Here is a 22,437-nt window from a genome sequence, read left to right as displayed (position 1 = left end):
CGGTGGTGATATCACCTTTATCATTTTTTATTGCATCTATTTGATTCTTCTCTCTTTTCCTCTTTAATAGTCTTGCTAGCAGTCTATGAATTTTGTTGATCTTTTCAAAAAACCAGCTCCTGGATTCATTGATTTTTTTGAAGGGTTTTTTGTGTCTCTATCTCCTTCAGTTCTGCTCTGATCTTAGTTATTTCTTGCCTTCTGCTAGCTTTTGAATGTGTTTGCTCTTGCTTCTCTAGTTCTTTTAATTGTGATGTTAGGGTGTCAATTTTAGATCTTTCCTGCTTTCTCTTGTGGGCATTTAGTGCTATAAATTTCCCTCTACACACTGCTTTAAATGTGTCCCAGAGATTCTGGTATGTTGTGTCTTTGTTCTCATTGGTTTCAAAGAACATCTTTATTTCTGCCTTCATTTCGTTATGTACCCAGTAGTCATTCAGGAGGAGGTTGTTCAGTTTCCATGTAGTTCAGCGGTTCTGAGTGAGTTTCTTAATCCTGAGTTCTAGTTTGATTGCATTGTGGTCTGAGAGACAGTTTGTTATAATTTCTGTTCTTTCACATTTGCTGAGGAGTGCTTTACTTCCAACTATGTGGTCAATTTTAGAGTAAGTGCGACGTGGTGCTGAGAAGAATGTATATTCTGTCGATTTGGGGTGGAGAGTTCTGTAGATGTCTATTAGGTCCACTTGGTGCAGAGCTGAGTTCAATTCCTGGATATCCTTGTTAACCTTCTGTCTCGTTGATCTGTCTAATATTGACAGTGGGGTGTTAAATTCTCCCACTATTATTGTGTGGGAGCCTAAGTCTCTTTGTGGGCCTCTAAGGACTTGCTTTATGAATCTGGGTGCTCCTGTATTGGGTGCATATATATCTAGGATAGTCAGCTCTTCTAGTTGAATTGATCCCTTTACCATTATGTAATGGCCTTGTCTCTTTTGATCTCTGTTGGTTTAAAGTCTGTTTTATCAGAGACTAGGATTGCAACCCCAGCCTTTTTTTGTTTTCCATTTGCTACCTGACTTCAAACTATACTACAAGGTTATAGTAACCAAAACAGCATGGTACTGATACCAAAAAAGAGATATAGACCAATGGAACAGAACAGAGCCCTCAGAAATAATACCACACATCTACAACCATCTGATCTTTGACAAACCTGACAAAAACAAGAAATGGGGAAAGCATTCCCTATTTAATAAATGGTGCTGGTAAAACTGGCTAGCCATATGTAGAAAGCTGAAACGGGATCCCTTCCTTACACCTTATACAAAAAGTAATTCAAGATGAATTAAATACTTAAATGTTGGACAGAAAACCATAAAAACCCTAGAAGAAAACCTAGGCAATACCATTCAGGACATAGGCACGGGCAAGGACTTCATGTCTAAAACACCAAACCAATGGCAACAAAAGCCAAAATTGACAAATGGGATCTAATTAAACTAAAGAACTTCTGCACAGCAAAAGAAACTACCATCAGAGTGAACAGGCAACCTACAGAATGGGAGAAAACTTTTGCAATCTACTCATCTGGCAAAGGGCTAATATCCAGAATCTACAAAGAACTCAAACAAATTTACAGGAAAAAATCAAACAACCCCATTAAAAAGTGGGCAAAGGATATGAACAGACACTTCTCAAAAGAAGACATTTAGGCAGCCAACAGACACATGAAAAAATGCTCATCATCACTGGCCATCAGAGAAATGCAAATCAAAACCACAATGAGATACCATCTCACACCAGTTAGAATGGCGATCATTAAAAAGTCAGGAAACAACAGGTGCTGGAGAGAATGTGGAGAAATAGGGACACTTTTACACTGTTGGTGGGACTGTAAACTAGTTCAACCATTGTGGAAGACTGTGTGGTGATTCCTCAAGGATCTAGAACTAGAAATACCATTTGACCCAGCCATCCCATTACTGGGTGTATACCCAAAGGATTATAAATCATGTTGCTATAAAGACACATGCACACGTATGTTTATTGCGGCACTATTCACAATAGCAAAGACTTGGCACCAACCCAAATGTCCATCAATGATAGACTGGATTAAGAAAATGTGGCAAATATACACCATGGAATACTATACAGCCATAAAAAATGATGAGTTCATGTCCTTTGTAGGGACATGGATGAAGCTGGAAACCATCATTCTCAGTAAACTATCGCAAGGACAAAAAACCAAACACCGCATGTTCTCACTCATAGGTGGGAATTGAACAGTGAGAACACTTGGACACAGGGAGGGGAACATCACACACCGGGGCCTGTTGTGGGGTGTAGGGAGGGGGGAGGGATAGAATTAGGAGATATACCTAATGTAAATGATGAGTTAATGGGTGCAGCACACCAACATGGCACATGTATACATATGTAACAAACCTGCACGTTGTGCACATGTGCCCTAAAACTTAAAGTATAATAAAAAAATAAAAAATAAAATAAAATAAGGACTTAATATAAAGCTAGGTTTTTCCTCTGTGTTATCTTAATAAAACCCAAGTTTTTAGAGAGTAACACTCATTTTTAAAAAATATACATTAGGCATAGAGCCAAACAGAATAAGTAAAACCAAGCAACAACAAAGGATAAAATATAATGGAGGTAACAACAATCTGTTACTCTAACCTAAATAATCCAGTTCCAAATAACACCTTGTATAAAACTACCAGATTTTGAAACTCATAAAGATTGCCTATTTTCACATATCTCTCATTCTTTGATCATTCCCCATTTGTCCTAGAAGCAAATCTATCTCTTCTTCTTACCTCACTGATTCCTTCTCATTCTATATATATCTGAAATAAAAACATCATTTTCCCCTAAATGATTTTGCTCACAATCCTACCTACTTTGGAGCTATGCTTCCTTAAATACAGAATCAGGATCAGTTTTGAGGCACAAAGTAACCAGTCTGCACATAATTTGTCTTGAAAACACCATATTATCTCATTTACAAGCCCTCCTTCAAACATATCAATTCAGAAATCATTTCCTTAATTATTAAGAAAATGGTATAAAATTGTCTTATTTCTGCACTTTATAATTTACAAAGCACTTTCATACTATTCTCCATATAAAATATATATGTAGTTATAAATATATGTGTATATACGCATACACACACACATACACACACACAGACAAGTATTTCTTAGACTATTGATATTATAACTTTGCTTTAAAAGTGAACATACCCAGTATTTGCTTCCCCATTTCCATTTGCTTATAGACATATTACATTCAGGAATTCTTATGATTTGGGACATTACTGATGAGAATAATAGGATACGAAAAGGCCAAAAAACAAAGGCCAGAAAAAAATTCTTAATACTTTGAATCAGATCTATACTACAAGACTCACACAAAATAAAGCATTTCAAAGAAGGATTAATGAAAGTAAGTAAAAAACAGAAAAGGGGACAGAGTTGTTCACAGAGAATGTTATACAAATGTATTTCCTCATTTGTTTTCAAGACTGCTGAAATGAGGTGGAGACTAATAGCAATTGAAGACCAGTTTGAAAAATACTGTGTGTATGAGCTATATTTCTATTTCTCAGGCCTTAAATTAAATATAATATGGATACACCACTGTCTCTATAGAAAAGACAGTTATTTTAGTTTCATGACAGAAATGAAAATAAAATTACATCTCAAGGCACTTTTGGGGGGAAGAAAAGTCACAAATGATTAAAAGAGTCACTTAAAATACATGTCCCTATAATTACAGAACATTTAGAAATTTTTATCTGTCGCAATTGCAATTGGTAACCAAATTCGATTTAATAAGAAATCATAGATCTTTTGTGTAGTTGACATACTTAATATTTTTTAATGAGCTAACATGAGCTTAAGACAGGCATAATTTACACAAAGCCTAAAATAATTCCTCTAAGTAAGTACTCAACATACCCAACAACACTTTTTTGAAAAGGTCATCTCAGGAATAATGAATACAACTACATGAAGAGTATGTTCTCTTTGGTTTTTAACTTGGGAACTATTGCTACTATTTATTACACTGTATTATAATAACACAAGATCAAGTACTTCAGGTTATGTAATTATTGAGTCAAATTTCCCTATTTCAACAGGATTAATATGTTGGCACAAAGGAAGCTCTTCATATGTAAATGTAACTAGCAAAAAGTAAGCTCTAGGTGTGTAGGTGTATGTATAACTAAGCATATCTCTTAATTTCATAATGACAATATTATTTTATATACAGATAAATAAGCCAACATTCTTCACTGCAGTCTAAACTTAATCTTTGATGATAGATATTTATAAAAATTACCTAGAAATTCTTTCCTAGGAATCTGACTTCTGCAACAGGCAGCTAAAATACTTTTAAAACTAGTCTAATTCTTTTAAAATAGCCACAAGATGTCAGCCTTTCCTGAGAAATAAGTTTCATATACTGCAGTCCCTTTGAACATTTATTTTTGTAGTATACTATTTATATTACCCTTATAAATCAAATTTGAATGCACCACATTAAATTCAGTGAAGTCACCAAATTTGGGGAGATTCAACAACAAATTACAGAAGACCATAATGATCACACAGCTAACAATTCAGTTCATATACATAACTCCATTTAATCTTCAAAGGAGTATGGAGACAAAATCTTTGCCAATTAACTCTATTTGTGACAAAAAAATTATTAAGAAGTTGATTATTAATCTGAACATTCTAAAAATAAAATAAATATATGAGGCTTGGGTGTGCAAACTATAAGGAAACAAATGTGTGGAATTTGTATTAATCTATTACATATATGAATCAATGTTGCAAAAGCCATCACACCACATGTGCTTACCTTGCCAACTATCATTGCAGACACATAATTTTTCTCCAGTCAGGTCACAGTAACCGTGATCTGGACTGCCGCAATTGGCTTTGCAGTAAGGAATATCACAAGCTTCACCCTTCCAGTATTTATCACATTCACAATATACTTGACTTGGAACAGAGACACTAGTTGTACACTTCCCATGACCAGAGCAATTGTTAGGACAAGAATTGATTCTGTAAAATATAATTCATATATATTCAAATTCAAGGTAATTGAAAAAGAATTTTGGTTGATACATCATAAACTTTATAATTTTTATACTGTGTCCTATGTGCTATAAACGTAACAGAATTTCACAATGTAGTTTTAATTCTTTACTCTGTACCCTCTTACTCTTATGAAATTGTTAGTATTTATTTGCAGTTGGTCTTAAGTTTATTCAACAGATTTACTTTGATACCAAGACTCCAAACGTCTAACAACTACATGCTAAACATCTGCAGGATCTGTACAGTTCCAGGCAAAATGTTTTGTAAAGACTTAAGTACTCAAATGTTTTGATTGTATATTTTACAGAAAAAAATTAAATTCATGAACATTCAAAACTATATGAGAAGTCAAGATATAACTTGGTTGTATAATATTTAAAGAGCATGCCATCACCCATACACTCTTATGGAAGAAAAGGGATGTTTATCGTATTTAATTTTAAGACTCTTTTTTTTTTTTTTTTTTTAAGAAGCAGTCTCGCTCTGTCGCCCAGGCTGGAATGCAGTGGTGCGATCTCGGCTCACTGCAAGCTCCGCCTCCCAGGTTCACACCATTCTCCTGCCTCAGCCTCCCGAGTAGCTGGGACTACAGGAGCCTGTCACCATGCCTGGCTAACTTTTTGTATTTTTAGTAGAGACGGAGTTTCACCGTGTTAGCCAAGATGGTCTCGATCTCCTGACCTCGTGATCCGCCCACCTCAGCCTCCCAAAGTGCTGGGATTCCAGGCGTGAGCCACTGTGTGATTATATTCTACTATATATTTGTTCTCCCTTGCATACATACTTGGATACACTGTAGGATAAATAAATTCCATAATAAACTGCTGATTCAAGGATATTTAGAATATTTCTGGTGAAAAATTCTCTGGTTACGAATTTCTACATTCTGAAGAAAAGAAAAAAATAATATATAGACTTCCTCTCTAGCCATTCCTGTGAAAGCATCTGAAAGCATCTCTCATTACTTCACCCTCAGTCTTCTAGATATAAAAATGTATATAAAGTATCAGGCATATAATAGATTCTCAATGAATATTACTTTTCTTATTTTAGAGGAGATAGTGGTATAGCCACTTAACTCTTAAGCCACAATTTCCTCATGTGTCAATGGGAAATATACCCACTTGACAGAATTGAAGGTAATTAAATGACATAATGTATGTATAGCATTCAGTACAGTCTCTGCAATAGAGACTACAAACACTTAGCTCCCATAATCCTCTACAAATTACAAGTGATGTACCTTAGAGCACTGAAAGGCAGTTCACAATTCCCTGCAGTCCCACCACATCTGTTGCTACCAGTAAAGCTACACTAGTATTTGTATATTGTTTGCCAAAACACAATTGTAAATTTCATAATTAATTTTCAACCAAACTTATGGGCTTAGATCACATTTTGTGGCATATTATTAAGATTTTATGTCACTTAAGAAGGGATCCTGCCTACTAATTTGAAATTTAACACAGTAGCCTGCTTCTGGTATATAAGACATTAATAAAAATAAACAAAAAAACTCTTTTACATTAAATTACAAGAATCATTAAAAGATGGAACTTTTAAAAAATACTTACGAATAGAAAATGTTGAAACCAGTTAGATTATATGCAGCATCACTAAAAAAATGTAACAGTGCATAGCCAGATGTAGTAACAACTTCAGGCACAGTTTCATTGCCCCTTATTTCAGGGACTATCAAACCACTAAAAGAGAACAAAACTGAATATTGTATGTATAGATATACATAAGACTGTTAAGCACATAAAATTTACTCAGAAATATTCTTACCAGGATCAGTAATGCTTGTACATCAGAATGGGCAACTAAAAGGAGAAGAAATCTAAAAGAAGTTCCTATCCATTTCTCACCAAATTAGTTCTACTACTGCCGCCAATACACTAAAATCTACTCTCATGCCACTGTACCCCATTTTTTTCTTATCACTATTTGTAAGGCAATGTCTCATTTCTCCTTTTTGTCCTGCTATCCATCCTGTCATAATACTACAGGGTAGTCTTCCACTTACTTCATAGAAAACGTCACTTAAAGTCACCTTGCTACTCTAATAAGACCCTGTACCTTTACTTATTCTGATTGGTTTAAAAATCCAATGAAGCTGGAAGACACTCTACATCAATTAAGCAATTACAATTACATTCTAGTTATAGTTATACATTTCCAATACATTTATCTAGGTGATTTAAAATATTTACTTTAAAAAATTTTAAACTATATATACTTTAATGTTTTTCTAATTTTGCATATCTATGCAAATTGCATTAACATATAACTATTCCAAAACATAATATTGCTCACATAAGCCCATAAGCACACAAACAAAAACTTGGGGTGGGGGAGATATAAATATACAAAATAGTTTTAAACTAGTAATTTGTACTTCTTTTTAAGGCTACTTGTTCATGAGGAAAATTACCTATCTTCATTTAGTTATATGTTCTAACCTCTCTAAATATATGAAAACATGCAATAGGTGAAAGAAAAGAAGCTGCTAACAAACAAATTATATAACTCGACACAGTCAATTCCTTTAAACAGTTAAAATTATGTTTAGGTACCACTAAGAACTGAATTCCCCCATTCAAATCATATTTGACACATAAATGAAATATTATAGTCAAATAATTGATTTGGAAAATACATTCTCAAATGCAAACAAGTTAAAAAGTAATCAACTCTTGATTTAACGCTTTAGTAATTATTATTACATCTACTAGGTTATGTTTGTGAAGCAACAAATGATTTTAAAATGAGACTCTCAAAATAATACAAACTCTATGACACCAGTCTTAAGATATACATACATATTGTTCGTTGTAATAAAATTATATAAAGGTGAGTATTACTAAAAATAATAGGTCTTTGTAATAGATACAGCTAGTCTCTGAGAACTCTCTGAAAGAGATAAAAAGAATAGGTCTGGGCCGGGCGCAGTGGCTCACGCCTGTAATCGCAATACTTTGGAAGGTGGAGGCAGGCGGATAACGAGGTCAAGAGATCAGGACCACCCTGGCCAACACAGTGAAACCCCACTTCTACTAAAAATACAAAAAAATCAGGTGGGCATGGTGGTGCATGCCGGTAGTCTCAGCTACTCGGGAGGCTGAGGCAGGAGAATTGCTTGAACCTGGGAGGTGGAGGTTGCAGTGAGCCAAGATCACACCACTGCACTCCAGCCTGGTGACAGAGCGAGACTCCGTCTCAAAAAAACAAACAAACAAAAAAGAATAGATCTGTTTGGTTTTTTGTTTACAAGTATTTTAAAAACAATAAATATAAGAGAGTTTCCACTTATTGTATAATACACCAGGAAATTCGGACCAACTGAAATCTAGTAAAATGACAAATTATATAAAAACAAAAAAATCAGCTTGAAGACCTGCCCAGGCATTGAGGTCATTTACCCTAGTGGCATTTGCTGATTTCAAGGCTGGAGGTAAGATTTGAAGGGCTAAAAAAAACTCGGTGGTAATTTCAGAGATTTTACAGAGTGAGGGAAACAAAAAGTGAAACCCAGGGCCTTCATGTTGAACTGGGACTCCAGTGGTTGGAAGTGAAAGCAAACTACCTAAAGTTAGGCCCTCCAAAGGACTGCACTGCAGCTGAGCTATGAATCACCTCAGTATCTGAGTTTGGATTGAGTTGAATATGGATTGCTAGCGTCCCCAGGTAGTCTCCGCAAGAATGTAATCTTTCTAGGCCTCAAATTATTACTATATATGATTTTCCAAACAACAACGTCCAACACACAATAGTCCAGCACACAGTAAAAATAAATAAATAAATAACACTTCTCCATTCCAATCCATTCTCCACATTCTAAAAAGTCTTGCCTACAGAATAAAAGCCCAACTACTTTAGTGTGGTGTACAAGAAAGCAATATTACAGTGAGTAAGGGATTAGGACCTATAGTTACATAACCTAGATTCATATTCTGACTTACCAGCTAGGCAACCTTCAGGCCACTCACAGAAAATCTCTGTGTCTCAATTCTGCATTTGTAAAATTGCAATATTAATACCTACCTAAAGGTTATTTTGAGGATTAAATAAACTAATGCATATAAAGAACTCCTGCACATTGGCACAAGATGAGCACTAAGTAAATGTCACTGATTGCTGTTTTGGGGTAATGTGACTCCTACGTATCCTTCACAGTTCCTACAATCAAGTTACTCAAAACTTTTTACTATTGCCCTAAAATATAATGCTCTTTAATGTGTCTATACCTTTGTATATATGCTTTTCTCTCTCTAGAATGTCCTATCTGACCCCCATACTTCATTCTTTTACTCACGATGAAAGTCGACATGAAGGATTAGTTATTTATTTTGAAATTATATACAACTCCTTCATAACCTGATTGTAACACTAACTAGGCTGTGTGAAAAATCTGCTTATATACCCCCACTAATGCATGACTACTGCATACTAAAGAATTTGGCTGGCTTTTGTCCCCAGTTCTTGGGACATAACCTCTAAATTCTTGAAATTTCCTGAGTGATGGAAGTGTCTTCCTATTCATAGTGAGCCCTGAAAATTTATGCCAATGAGGTGATTCATGGTGGGCCCCTAATTAATTTAAGCTAAAGATATAATTCAGAATAGGGGATGGCCACTCCAGAAACACTACCCATGTGATTAAAATGTTGGGGCCATATGGTATTAGCCTAACTTCCCGAGAGAGAAGGGGATGGGAGGGGCTAGAGATTTGAGTTCAGCCTCATGGCCAATGATTCAATCACTCATGGCTACGTAATGAAACTTCAATAAAACTCTGGACACCTGAAGCTCAGATGAGCTTCCTTGTTGGTGATACATGTTGATGTGCTGGGTGGGTAACACATTCTGAGGACCCAGAAGCTTTGCATTTATGATCCTCCCAGACCTCACTCTATGGTTCTCTTTATTTGGCTGGCTCTGATTTCTATCCTTCATGATAAAACTATAGTCATAAGTGTAGAACTTTCCTGAGTTCTATGACAATTCTAGTGAATTATCAAACTTTTAGGAGAGAGTAGGAACCCCTAAATATGTAGCCAGATGGTCAGAGTAGGTGGGGACCACCAAGCTTGCAGCTAGTGTCTGAAATGACAGCAGTGTTATAGAGCAGCAGTCCCCAACCTTTTTGGAACCAGGGACCAGTTTCATGGAAGACAAAATTTCCACAGACCAGGGGGAGGATGATTTTGGGACGATTCAAGCATATTACATTTATTATGCACTTTATTTCTATATTATTACATTGTAATATGTAATGAAATAATTATACAACCCGCCATAATGTAGAATCAGTGGAAGCCCTGAGCTTGATTTCCTGCAACTAGATGGTCCCTTCTAGGGGTGATGGGAGACAGTGACAGACCATCAGGCATTAGAACCTCATAAGGAATGAGCAAGCTAGATCCCTCACATGCGCAGTTCACAGTAGTGTCTGTACTCCTATGAGAATCTAATGCCGCTGCTGATCTGACAGGAGGTGGAGCTCAGGCAGTAATGCAAGCAATGGGGAGCAGTTGTACATAAAGATGAAGCTTTGCTCACTTGCCCACCACTCACTTACTACTGTGTAGCCCTGTTCCTAACAGGCCATGGACTGGTACGTGGATCTGGGGTGGAGAGGAGACCCTTGTTGTAGAGGACTGTGCTTTTAACCTAGGAAATCTGTTCTAGCCCAACTGCAGGTAGTTGGTGTCTAAAGTCACTGCGATAGCCTATGCCTTCTTCCTTACTATGTACTCTAAGCCTGTGACAGTCTCTGTAATTAAATGTTGAGTAATAAATATTTATACAATTGAAATAATTCAAACATATTAGATTCTGAATTCTTAGCAAGATGAAATACAAACAGCATATGCTTTTACATCAGGAGATTGAGATTCAAGTCCTAATCCTAGCTCTACCATCTATTAGAAGGAAATAACTTCTCTGAATGTCAATTTTCTCAACTGTAAAATGGGGATAATAGTACTTAGTACTTCCCCAACAAGATCTTTGTGAGGATTAGATGACATTTAAACTGCCTAGCCTAGTGCTTAACATCAAGTGGATATTCAATATCAATAAACATGAGTTTTCCATTTCCCTTAGGAGGGCTAACAAGAACACTTGCTAATGAGAAATCACTAATTCCATCTTCACAGTCATATACTAAATCCCACCTGCTAATTGTCTTCCTTTAATAGCAAGAAAGTGTTGGTAAGAATGCTAATGGATGAGTATTAATACAAAGTAATTAGAATTACTAGATAAACAAATGAACAGGCACACATCTAAATGATGGTCAGTCAACGGTATCATAAAAATAGAGTTAAGATAGCAAAGTGATGTTTAAATTGCTAAAAATAAATGTATGAACTGAGGATCAAATTTAATTGTTACAATAAATTATCTTACAACCTAATTATTTGCAAGGCTCCACTCTATTTTCTCTCTATTGTCCTTAGATGAAGGGCTGCTTATGGCTATCCTTTTTGTAATGTTCAAACAACTCAAAAATTTAAGCAATAGCAATATCACAGAATAAGTACCTAAGCTCCTAAGGAAATACAAGTCCTTACATTTTTGTCCAAAATAATAATTCACATTCCTGATAAAATAGAACAAAATAAAATGTATTAGAATAGAATGAAATAGAATATTTGTCACATGAATAGTAAAAAGAAAAAATTGGAAAGAAAAAATTTTCAAGGGACCAATAAGCTTTTATCCATACTTAAATTTCCAACAATGACAGAACATATAAGAGATATTGTATAAATAGCAAAAGTAAATAATATAATGAGTAACTTATCAACAATCATGTTAAATTATATACAAAATCTATACATGTTCATAATTTTTTCTGTGTCTAATAGATTTTCTCCTATTCATGAAACTTTTTATAATAATCTAAACATACATAAGAAAAGATTTTTAAATTGATACAATGCTATAATTTTAAAATTAATAATCTACCTTACTACTAACAATAAAATATTTTGAAACAAATAAAATTCTCACATTTTGACAATTGGTAGAAACTGCATCTTTATTAATCATTGCACAAAGCATAACTTAACCCTTTCATGCAGAATTTAAAATTTTACCATTTCACTATAATAAAAAAAACTATTAAAAAACAAAACTTGTCCATTTACTTGTCAGCTAGAACTCATGCTAATATATCCAAATAGATAGCTCTAAAAACATATTCAAGCCACTTTAAAAGAATAAACTAAATACAATGAGAATAAAAAATATTTAGAAAGAAATCTATATTTCCAATATAGTACTTATATCAATATTTACATAATTATTACCTAAATTGACAGTTACAGCACATAACAAAGTATTATAATCATCTGTGAAATGTAACTATCAATATCTTTACTAAATTTATTTTGCAGTAAATATCAATATATATTTAAAGTTAAGCAATTACACAGTCACTTTTCTGCAACTGATTAAATATAATTACTCACCTAAGTACAGCTATTAAAGGTGCATATATTGAATCTCCATCATAAACATACATATGATCCCAGCTACATTCTGTAGCAAAATGATTGAATCTTAATCTTAACACTGCATTTGGACTGAAAATAAATATGAAATATTTTTAAAATTAAAATATAATATACAAAGCACAGAATGAATAAATACATAATATTTATTATATAATATACAAAGCACAGAGTGAAGAAGCTTTAGATAGAGTATTTTATTAGAAATCTGTTTATAGATAATTTTGCTATAAATCCTTATATCATCAGGGTGAAAGACTGATAAGCCATCATATCTAATTTGTACAAATAAAATGTAACTTTCAAAATCTATTAACAGGACATATGTATGTATCATTGTTTTCGAAAAATGTAGTCAATAAAAAATGTTCATCCAGGTGCGGTGGCTCTCGCCTGTAATCCCGGCACTTTGAGAGGCCAAGGCAGGTGGATCACGAGGTCAGGAGATCAAGATCATCCTGGCCAACATGGTAAAACCCATCTCTACTGAAAATACAAAAATTAGCTGGTCATGGCGGCACGCGCCTCCAGTCCCAGCTACTCAGGAGGCTGAGGCAGGAGAATTGCTTGAACTCAGGAGGCAGAGGCTGCAGTGACCCAAGATCGCACCACTGCACTCCAGCCTGGGTAACAGAGTGAGACTCTGTCTCAAAAAAAATAATCTTCTGTGTCTTGATTGAAAGCAGAGGTTACATAGACTGTATACATCACTGAAACCTTATGGAACTGTACACTTAAAATGAGTGCATTTTATTGTATACAAATGGTACTTAAATAAAGTTGATTTTTAAAAATCAACACTCAAGAAGCCACTATTCTTATTTTTACAGAACTCTTAAGTGGAGGCACTAAAAAACTATTTAAATTTTAATCAAAATTCTCAATGTGATATAATGTTAACAAATAAACAAAATGTAACTATAGGTGCACAGCAGAGAATGAACAGCTTTTAAGTTAGAAAAATTTAAATACAAAATTTTCCAAATATACTCTTTAGAAATTATAAAACAGTTCAAAAATAATTCATATCAATTATTTTATGCTCCACTCACAATACCTTTAAATAGATTGTTTCAAGCCCTAATTACTGAAAATACCTCTAAATGAATAATTAACTCTCTCTTCTACAAAACGTTCTTTTAAAAATACCCCTAGAACTAAAATGCTAAATTATATGAATAGCATAGCTCAGCATGAAATATTTTTATAATTTCTATGAAGTCTTCAAATTTCATAACAAGATGCTCAAAATAAACCAAAACAATGCCTACTCAATTTAATACCACAGTAACGTAACTCAAAAACAAAATATATATAAAAATTAAACTATTGTCACAAGTGAAGAGGTAGTGTAATTTACATTAAATGTAATGTCTAGAAGTTGTAAATATTATCTAATAATAAACAAACTAAATGATAAAGTAATTATACTCTAATGCTCTGACATTAATAGGATCACCTTTATCATTTAAGAATAAAATACATTAATTTGACCCAGACTGTATACTTACTAGCCTTCAATGAGCCATGTACATTTAGTTTTATATTTATAGTTAATTGGGCCATCTGTTAAATATCCAGAAGGTTCTGTTAACCTGGAAGAGAAAATAAAATAATGAAAATAATTACCTTAAAATAACTTTAAGACATATAGCAGGATAAGAAAATTTAAAAGTCATTAAGCCAAAGGAACGGGACATAACAATTTTCAAAAAGGAGGATTTATTTACAACTTAGGAAAATTTTGAAGTGCTGTATTTTTTTTTACATCTCAAAAGATACTTATTCTGGATTTCTTTAAACCTTAATATATCATGACCATTTCAATTTACGAAGCGAAAAAAGACACTGAAAGACTGAACACAGTACTGAAGGATTCAATGTTGATGCAAAATAGAATAAGTTAAACTTCATCTGCACAAAAATTAGGTTGAGGCAGAAGGAAGATCAAATACAAATCTATGGAATAGAGAAAAAGTATATGTATGTTCCACTTTGGGGAGTTACTCTGTAAGCTATATTTTTTCTTCATGCACTGGTATTGCTAAAATAGGTGTCACCAAATTTTAAAGAGTTCTGCTATAAATATATTTTTTATTATCATTTTCTCCTGTCTACTTTACATCTAGTCCAAGAACTCAATTTTTAAAACAGGACAAATAAAAAAAATTGTATCTTCTATTTTATGCATAAAAAGAAAAAGATATTTGGAAAAACTCTATTTTCAGAAATTAAAAATCTTTAAAACAAAAATCTCAATTCTATTTCATTTTGTTTTTCTTACTTCCAGCCCAATTATTTTATCAAGAGGCCATATTTTAAATAATTAAAATGTCTTCCCATGTAACATTTATATACTATACTTATATATGCATATACACACACATCACAGCTAATCAGTTTTTACATATTCACATAAACATACACACACACATATACATATCAGGGCCATTATCTACTTTTAGATAAAATTAAATTTTCCTTATAGTATACAGCCTTAAATACATTAGGGGGGAAAAACTTTAATTTACCTAAATCAGGGTTTACAGAAATGTCAGTCAATGTTAATGTCATTTGCAAGTCTTTCATAATCCCTGCAAATTACTTCTGTAATAAAGTGGCTAATTCATGCTTGGAAAATCTTTGAAGAGCAACAAATTCCTATATTCTCAAATAAATGTAATAATAACTTAAGCATTTTCTACATGTCAGGTACCACTATAAACACACAATGTGTTGCCTCATTTAAAAATCTCAAAAAACCTATAAGATAATAAATAATTAACAACTCCATATTACAGATGAGAAGTCGGAAGCACATTTTAAGTAACAAGTTAAATAACTTGCCCTGATTTTTCACTTCCAATAATATTAACACCAAGTGCAGTAATTCAGAAAAACTCTCCACTGAAGACAACTTAAAAAGTTAAAGGACAATTTTAAAATCTTACAAGTAACAAAATGATAAAATGTACAAAGCCAAGATGCAGAAGTTGCCAATTCTTTAACAGGAGGCAGGCATTCAGAGATGCTTTTGTCGTGAGAGATTTGCTTATTTAGAAGAGACTGCCAAAAGGTTGAGAGTGCATTTGGTAGCCTCAAGGAAAGAGGAGGACAAAAGTTGGAAGCAATAACCTACAAAACATAGGGGCTCAAATAAACAACAGGGCACTTTGACTTGGGACATAATGACTTGCTATTAAAATAATGGTGTACCAGAAGTTAACCAGCCTTTACCTCAACTGTAGGTTAGCTATGAGTCATCTGAACAGCAGAAAACACCCAAGTCTTAAAATCGCCTTATGGTGCTGCTAGAACTGCCAATATGCCAGGTCTCCTAACAGAAGATACATGGTACCTCTAAAGAAAGATAACATTATCCTGGGCCTCAAATTATTTCTATCAATAATTTTCAAATAAAATGTCTAGCATAATAACAGGTAATTAAGCATATGAAACTACTACAAGAAAACATTGGGGAAACTCTTCCGGATATTGGACTGGGCAAAGATTTCTTGAGGAATAACCCACAAGCACAGACAACCAAAGCAAAAATGGACAAATGGGATCACATTAAGTTAAAAAGTTTCTGCACAGCAAAGTAAACAGCAACATGAAGAGACAACCCACGGAATGGGAGAAAATATTTACAAACTATCCATCTGACAAAGGATTAATAACCAGAATATATACGGTGCTCAAATACCTCAACAGGAAAAAAAGCCAACAATCCAATTTAAAAAATGGGCTAAAGGTTTGAACAGACATTTCTCAAAAGAAGACATACAAATTTCAAATACGTATATGAAAAGGTGCTCAACATCACTGATCATCACAGAAATGAAAAGCAAAACTAAAATGAGATATCATCTCACCCCAGTTAAAATGGCTTATATCCAAAAGACAGGTAGTAAGAAATGCTGGCAAGGATATAGAGAAAAGGGAACCCTCTTATATTGTTTGTGGGAATGTAAATTAGTACAACCACTATGGAGAACACTTTGGAGGTTCCTCATAAAAGTAAAAATTTAGCTACCATACAATTCAGCAATCCCACTGTTGGGTATATACCCGAAAGAAAGGAAATCAATATATTGAAATATCTGCACTCCCATGTTTGTTGCAGCTTTGTTCACAATAGCCAAGATTTGGAAGCAACCTATGCGTCCATCAACAGATGAACAGATAAAGAAATGTGGTACATATAAACAATGAATTACTATTCAGCCATAAAAATAATGTGATTCAGTCATTTGCAACAAAATGGATGTAACTGGACGTCATTATGTTTCGTGAAATAAGCCAGACACAGAAAGATAAACATTATATGTTCTCACTGATTTGTGGGATCTAAAAAGCAAAGCAATCGAACCCATGGAGATAGAGAGTAGGAAGATGGTCACCAGAGGCTGGGAAGTGTAGTGGTAAAGTGAGGAGGAGGTAGGGATGGTTAAGGGGTACAAAAAAAATAGAATGAATGAATGAATGAGACTAGTATTTGAAAGCACAACAGGATGACTATAGTCAATAATAATTTAATTGTACATTTTAAAATAACTGAGAGTATAATTGGATTGTTTGTAACACAAACGATACATGCTTGAGATAAATACCCTATCTTCCATGATGTGATTATGCATTGCATGACTACCAAAATATCCCACATACCCCATAAATATATACACCTACTCTGTATCCACAAAAATTAAAAATATATATCCCCCCTCCTCCAAAGAAACATATATTGTAGGAGTTACCATAGTAATCCTTATCTCCCTCTTATAAGAAGTGATGTGAAGGAACTGTTATGCCTCCCTACCTAAGCTAAACAATTGGAGTACCTGAAAACTACACACCCTGTCCCGTCCTATTCAACTTCAGTAGTACAATTTCCCAAACTTAAAAGGAAACTACTCACCACAATCCCTGAATTCCTTATCCTTAGCACTAAAGATCCTACCAAGAGCCCACCTTTTCCTCCACTTACTACAAAAACGTTTCCTCCTTGCCAATTCCAGTCCACTGGAAGCATGGGAGGATGTCACCAATCAAGGTAAAAGAAATGGAAAATTCCTTCTCACCACCAAAAGACATGCGTAAAGGGGAGAAATCTCCTGCTACTTCTATAATAAAGAAAGGACAATTCTCCTTCTGCAGTTTCATGATCTCTTCTTAAACTCCAAGAACCTTTACCTGCATGCCACTTGGGCAAAGCATTCCCATTACATACTCTGGACGTCTTTACAGTCTAGAACTGTTCTAAAATTCAGAAGCCTTGCACTCCAGGACCATACTCTAACCATAAACACCTAGTTTTCCATTTTTTTTTTTTACTTCTTACTCCTAATACCCTTACATTCCAATTGTGTAGCGCTCTCCAGAAATTAGGTAGCACATAGTTCAACTCCCTACAAAAAGTAAAATAGGCTCTTACATAACTATTTCTAATATTATTTCTAATACATACTCCAAGTTTCAAACAACTTTTTTTTAAACTTTGTATCATTCCTCTTCTTGAACTGAGAACCATACTGACTTACTCATCTAGATCAGTACTACATAAACTACTAGCCTACTGTTGGTGTAAATGAGGTTTTATTGGAACACAACTACACTAGTTTGTTTAAATATTATCTAAGATTGCTAACACCCTATGAAGACAGAGTTGAGTATTGGCAACAGAGACCATCTGGCCAACAAAGCCTAAAATATCTACTATCTGGCCCTTTACAGAAAAAGTTTGCCAATTACTTGTCTAGATGCCTGCCACATAGCCAAATGCCTTGTCAATATCTCATTCTAGCTGAAAGTAGAGTCCTTAATTAAAAGCATGCTGGGCTGTTTATAACACAAGGTTGGCCACTAATAAATGCAGGAAAACCAGCACAAATATTAGACAGTACTAAAATTAAATCTAGTGGGATATTGTTGTCTATCCTGACTATGGATATATAATTTGACTATGGATATATAATTTAACACATTATAAAAATAAGAAAGTGTGACAGTTTTAATATTATGAAATATCTGAAACAATAAATCCTGTTTACCACAGAATATAGGTTTAGTCCTGGCATAACCAGCCTACAAGGAATAGTCAGATCTACTCAGGGATAGTCTTTATGCAGGGTGTCCTTTGTAAACCTTTTTCACGTAGAACTCTTTTTTAAAAACAGACTTTCTAGTTAAAATACTATTTATCAGCTTATTAATTCCTTTTTATTTTCATTTCATCTTTATTGACAAATAATAGTTGTATATAGTCATGGGGTAAAATGTGATACTTCAATACATGTATACATTGCAGATTGAGCAGATCAGGCTAATTAACATACCCATCACCCCACAGACATATTTTTTGCAGCAAAAATATTTAAAATCCACTCTATTAGCAATGTAGTATATGAAATACACAATGCACAATTAGTAACATTAGTCACTTCACTGTACAATAGAACGCCAACAGAATAATAGAACACTTATTCTTCCTAATTGAAACTTTGCACCCTTTGACCAATATTTTTCCTTTTCCTGCCCAACCGATCACCACCCACAGCTTCTGGTAACCCCCATTCTACTCTCTACTTCAATTGATTCAAATTTTTAGATTCCACATGTAAGTGAGATCAGGTGATATTTGTCTTTCTAAGCCTAGCTTATTTTGCATAACCTAATGGCCTCTAGTTTCATCTATGTTGTCACAAATGACAGGATTTTGTCCCTTTATAGGCTGAATACTATTTCATTATGTATATATACCTCTTTTTTTATCCATTGATCCCTTGGTGGGCACTTAGGTTGTTTCCCAATATTGGCTATTATGAACAATGCTGCAATGAACATGCGAATGCAAACATCTCTCCAACATACTGATTTCAACTCCTTTGGATATATACTCAGACTGCTGGATCATATGGTAATTCTATTTTCAGTTTTTTGATGAACCTCCATACTGTTTTTCAGAATGGCTATACTAATTTACTTTCCCCCAACAGTGTACAAAAGTTCCCTTTTTGCCATATCCTCACCAACACTTGTTATCTTTCATCTTTTTTATAAGAACCATTTTAAGAGGTATGAGATGACATCCCATTGTGGTTTTGATCTGCATTTCCCTGATGATTAGTAATGTTGAGCATGTTTTCATATATGTGTTGGCCTTTTGTATGTTTTCTTTTGAAAAATGTCTATTCAGATTCTTTGCCCATGTTTAAATAGGGTTATTTGTTTTCTTGTTATTGAGTGATCTGAGTTCATTTTATGTCTTGGGTATGAGTCCCTTATCTGATGTATGATTTGCAAATATTTTCTCTCGATGTGTGGGTTGTCTCTTCACTCTGTTATTTCCTTTGATGTATAGAAGCTTCTTGATTCAATACTATTTGTCTATTTTTGCTTTTGCTGCCTGTGCTTTTGGAATCATGCAAGAAGTCATTGCTCAGACCAAAGTCATAGCTTTTCTCCTATGTTTCCTTCTAGTAGTTTTAGTTTCAGATCTTCCGTTTAAATCTTTAATCCATTTTGAGTTGATTCTTCTATAAGGGATCAGATAAGGGTTTAATTTCATTCTTCTACATTTGGATACCTAGTTTTTTGGAATCATTTATTGACAAGACTGTCCTTTCTCCAATGTGTATTCCTTGAGCCTCTGTTGAAAATCAGTGGACAGCAGACAGGTGAATTTATTTCTGGGCTCTCTATCCTGTTCCATGGGTCAATTTGTCTGTTTTTATGCGGGTATCATGCTGTTTTAATAACTATAAGATGACTAAAAGTTCATGGGAAAAAAAAAACAGATAAAAATAAAAAATATAAATTTTATTTCTCAACATAAGTTCCATCAAAGTCAAGAAGCTTTTGTAAGCAATGATACCAGTCATTTAGTACATCCCTAAAGAGCTGAAGGTCCTAGGAATTTAACCATGTCAATGCAGTCTTGTTTACATTATCAACTGAAGAAAAATAGGTGACCTTCGAAAACATTTTAAGATTAGTGTATTAGCGCCCATTTTCATGCTGCTGATAAAGACATACCTGAGACCGGGCAATTTACAAAAGAAAGAGGTTTAATGGATTTACAGTTCCACATGGCTGGGGAGCACTCACAATCATGGTGGAAGGCAAGGAGGAGCAAGTCATGTCTTACATGGATGGCAGCAGGCAGAGAGAGCTTGTGCAGGGGAACTCCTCTTTATAAAACCATCAGATCTCATAAGACTTATTCACTATCATGAGAACAGCATGGGAGAGACTTGGCCCCATGATTCAATTACCTCCCACCAGATCCCTCCCACAACATGTGGGAATTCAAGATAAGATTTGGGTGGGGACACAGCCAAACCATATCAATTAGGAAACAAACAAAACTCAAAAGGAGCCAAATCAGTACTATAAGGTGGATGCCTAATGATTTTCCATAGAAACTCTCACAAAATTGCCCTTGTTTGATGAAAGAAATGAACAGAAGCATTGTCATGGTGAAGATGGACTCTCTGGTGAAGCTTTCCCAGGTGTTTTTCTGCTAAAGTTTTGGCTAACTCTCAAAACACTCTCATAATAAGCAGATGTTATATTTTGGCCATCCAGAAAGTCAACAAGCAAAATGCCTTTAGCATCCCAAAAAACTGCTGCCATGACCTTTGCTCTTGACCAGTCCACTTTTGCTTTGATTGAACCCCTTCTACCTCCTGGTAGCCATTGCTTTGATTGTGCTTTATCTTCAGAATTGCAGTGGTAAAGTCATGCTTCACCTGTTACAATTCTTCCAGGAAATACTTCAGGATCTTGATCCCACTTGCTTATAATTTCCACTAAAACCTCTGCTCTTATCTGTAGCTAATCTGGTCCGAGTGGTTTTGGCACCCATAGATTGGAAAGTTTAGTCAACTTTAATTTGCATTCAGAATTGAGTAAGTTGAATTAATTGAGATGTCTATGGTGTTGGCTATTGCTTCTGCTGTCAAACATCAGTCCTCTTCAATTAGAGAATGAACAAGATGATTTTTTCCTCACAAATTGATGTGAATAGTCTGCTGCTGCAGGCTTCATCTTCAACATCATATCATCCCTTCTTAAAATGAGTTACCCATTTATAAACTGCTGATTACTTTGGGGCATTGTCCTCCTAAACTTTTCATAAAGCATCAATAATTTCACCTTCTTCCACCCAAGCTTCACCATAAATTTGACGTTTGCTCTCGCTTCAATTTTAGCAGAATTTATGTTGCTCTGATAGGGGCCCTTTTCAAACCAATGTCTTATCCTCCTTAGTGCCTCAAACTTGATCCCATTCAGACTTGTTATAACAATTTGGTATGGGTTTATTTTGGTGCAAAAAAAATTTGAAATCCATGCAGTTTTTTCATAATATGCATTTTCCATTAACTTTTCAAAGACCAGTCAAGTAGTATAATGCCTCTAGCTTTGTTCTTTTTGCTCAACACTGCTTTAGCTATTTTGGGTCTTTTGTGATTTCAAACAAATTATAGGATTTTTTTTCTATTTCTATTTTGATAGGATTGCATAGAATCTGTGGATTACTTTGGGTAATATAGACATTTTAGCAATACTCTTTCACTTCATGAATACACAAAGTATCTTTCCATTTACTTGTGTCATCTTCAATTTCTTTCATTAATGTTTTCTAGTTTTCTACATATAGATCTTTTACCTCTTTGGTTAAACTTATCGTAAGTTGTTTTTTTGTGTTTGTTTTGTTTTTTGATGCTATTGTAAATGGGACTGTTTTTCCTAACTTCTTTATCAGATCATTCACTGTCAGACTATTCTAGGCACAAGAAATGCATTCTGACTACTATCTTCCACTACCGTTGTCCTAC

At 34.3% G+C, this 22,437-nt stretch overlaps 1 protein-coding gene across 4 annotated transcripts in view; it reads right to left on the bottom strand.

Moving 5' to 3' along the window:
* ATRNL1 (attractin like 1) overlaps window positions 1–22,437 on the bottom strand; it is an 839,413-nt gene that overhangs the window by 797,918 nt on the left and 19,058 nt on the right. For all 4 annotated transcript variants that reach the window (XM_024254146.3, XM_024254147.3, XM_054522910.2 and 1 more), the window contains exons 2-5: window positions 14,110–14,193; window positions 12,557–12,670; window positions 6,650–6,778; window positions 4,831–5,039 (exon numbers count right to left, since the gene is read on the bottom strand). In XM_024254146.3, coding sequence (XP_024109914.2) covers window positions 4,831–5,039; window positions 6,650–6,778; window positions 12,557–12,670; window positions 14,110–14,193 — 536 coding nt within the window. The remainder of the gene's footprint in view (window positions 1–4,830; window positions 5,040–6,649; window positions 6,779–12,556; window positions 12,671–14,109; window positions 14,194–22,437) is intronic.

The sequence above is a fragment of the Pongo abelii genome, chromosome 8, assembly GCF_028885655.2.
Source record: "Pongo abelii isolate AG06213 chromosome 8, NHGRI_mPonAbe1-v2.0_pri, whole genome shotgun sequence".
NCBI lineage: Eukaryota > Metazoa > Chordata > Mammalia > Primates > Hominidae > Pongo > Pongo abelii.
This window is presented reverse-complemented; position numbering and strand designations above follow the sequence as displayed.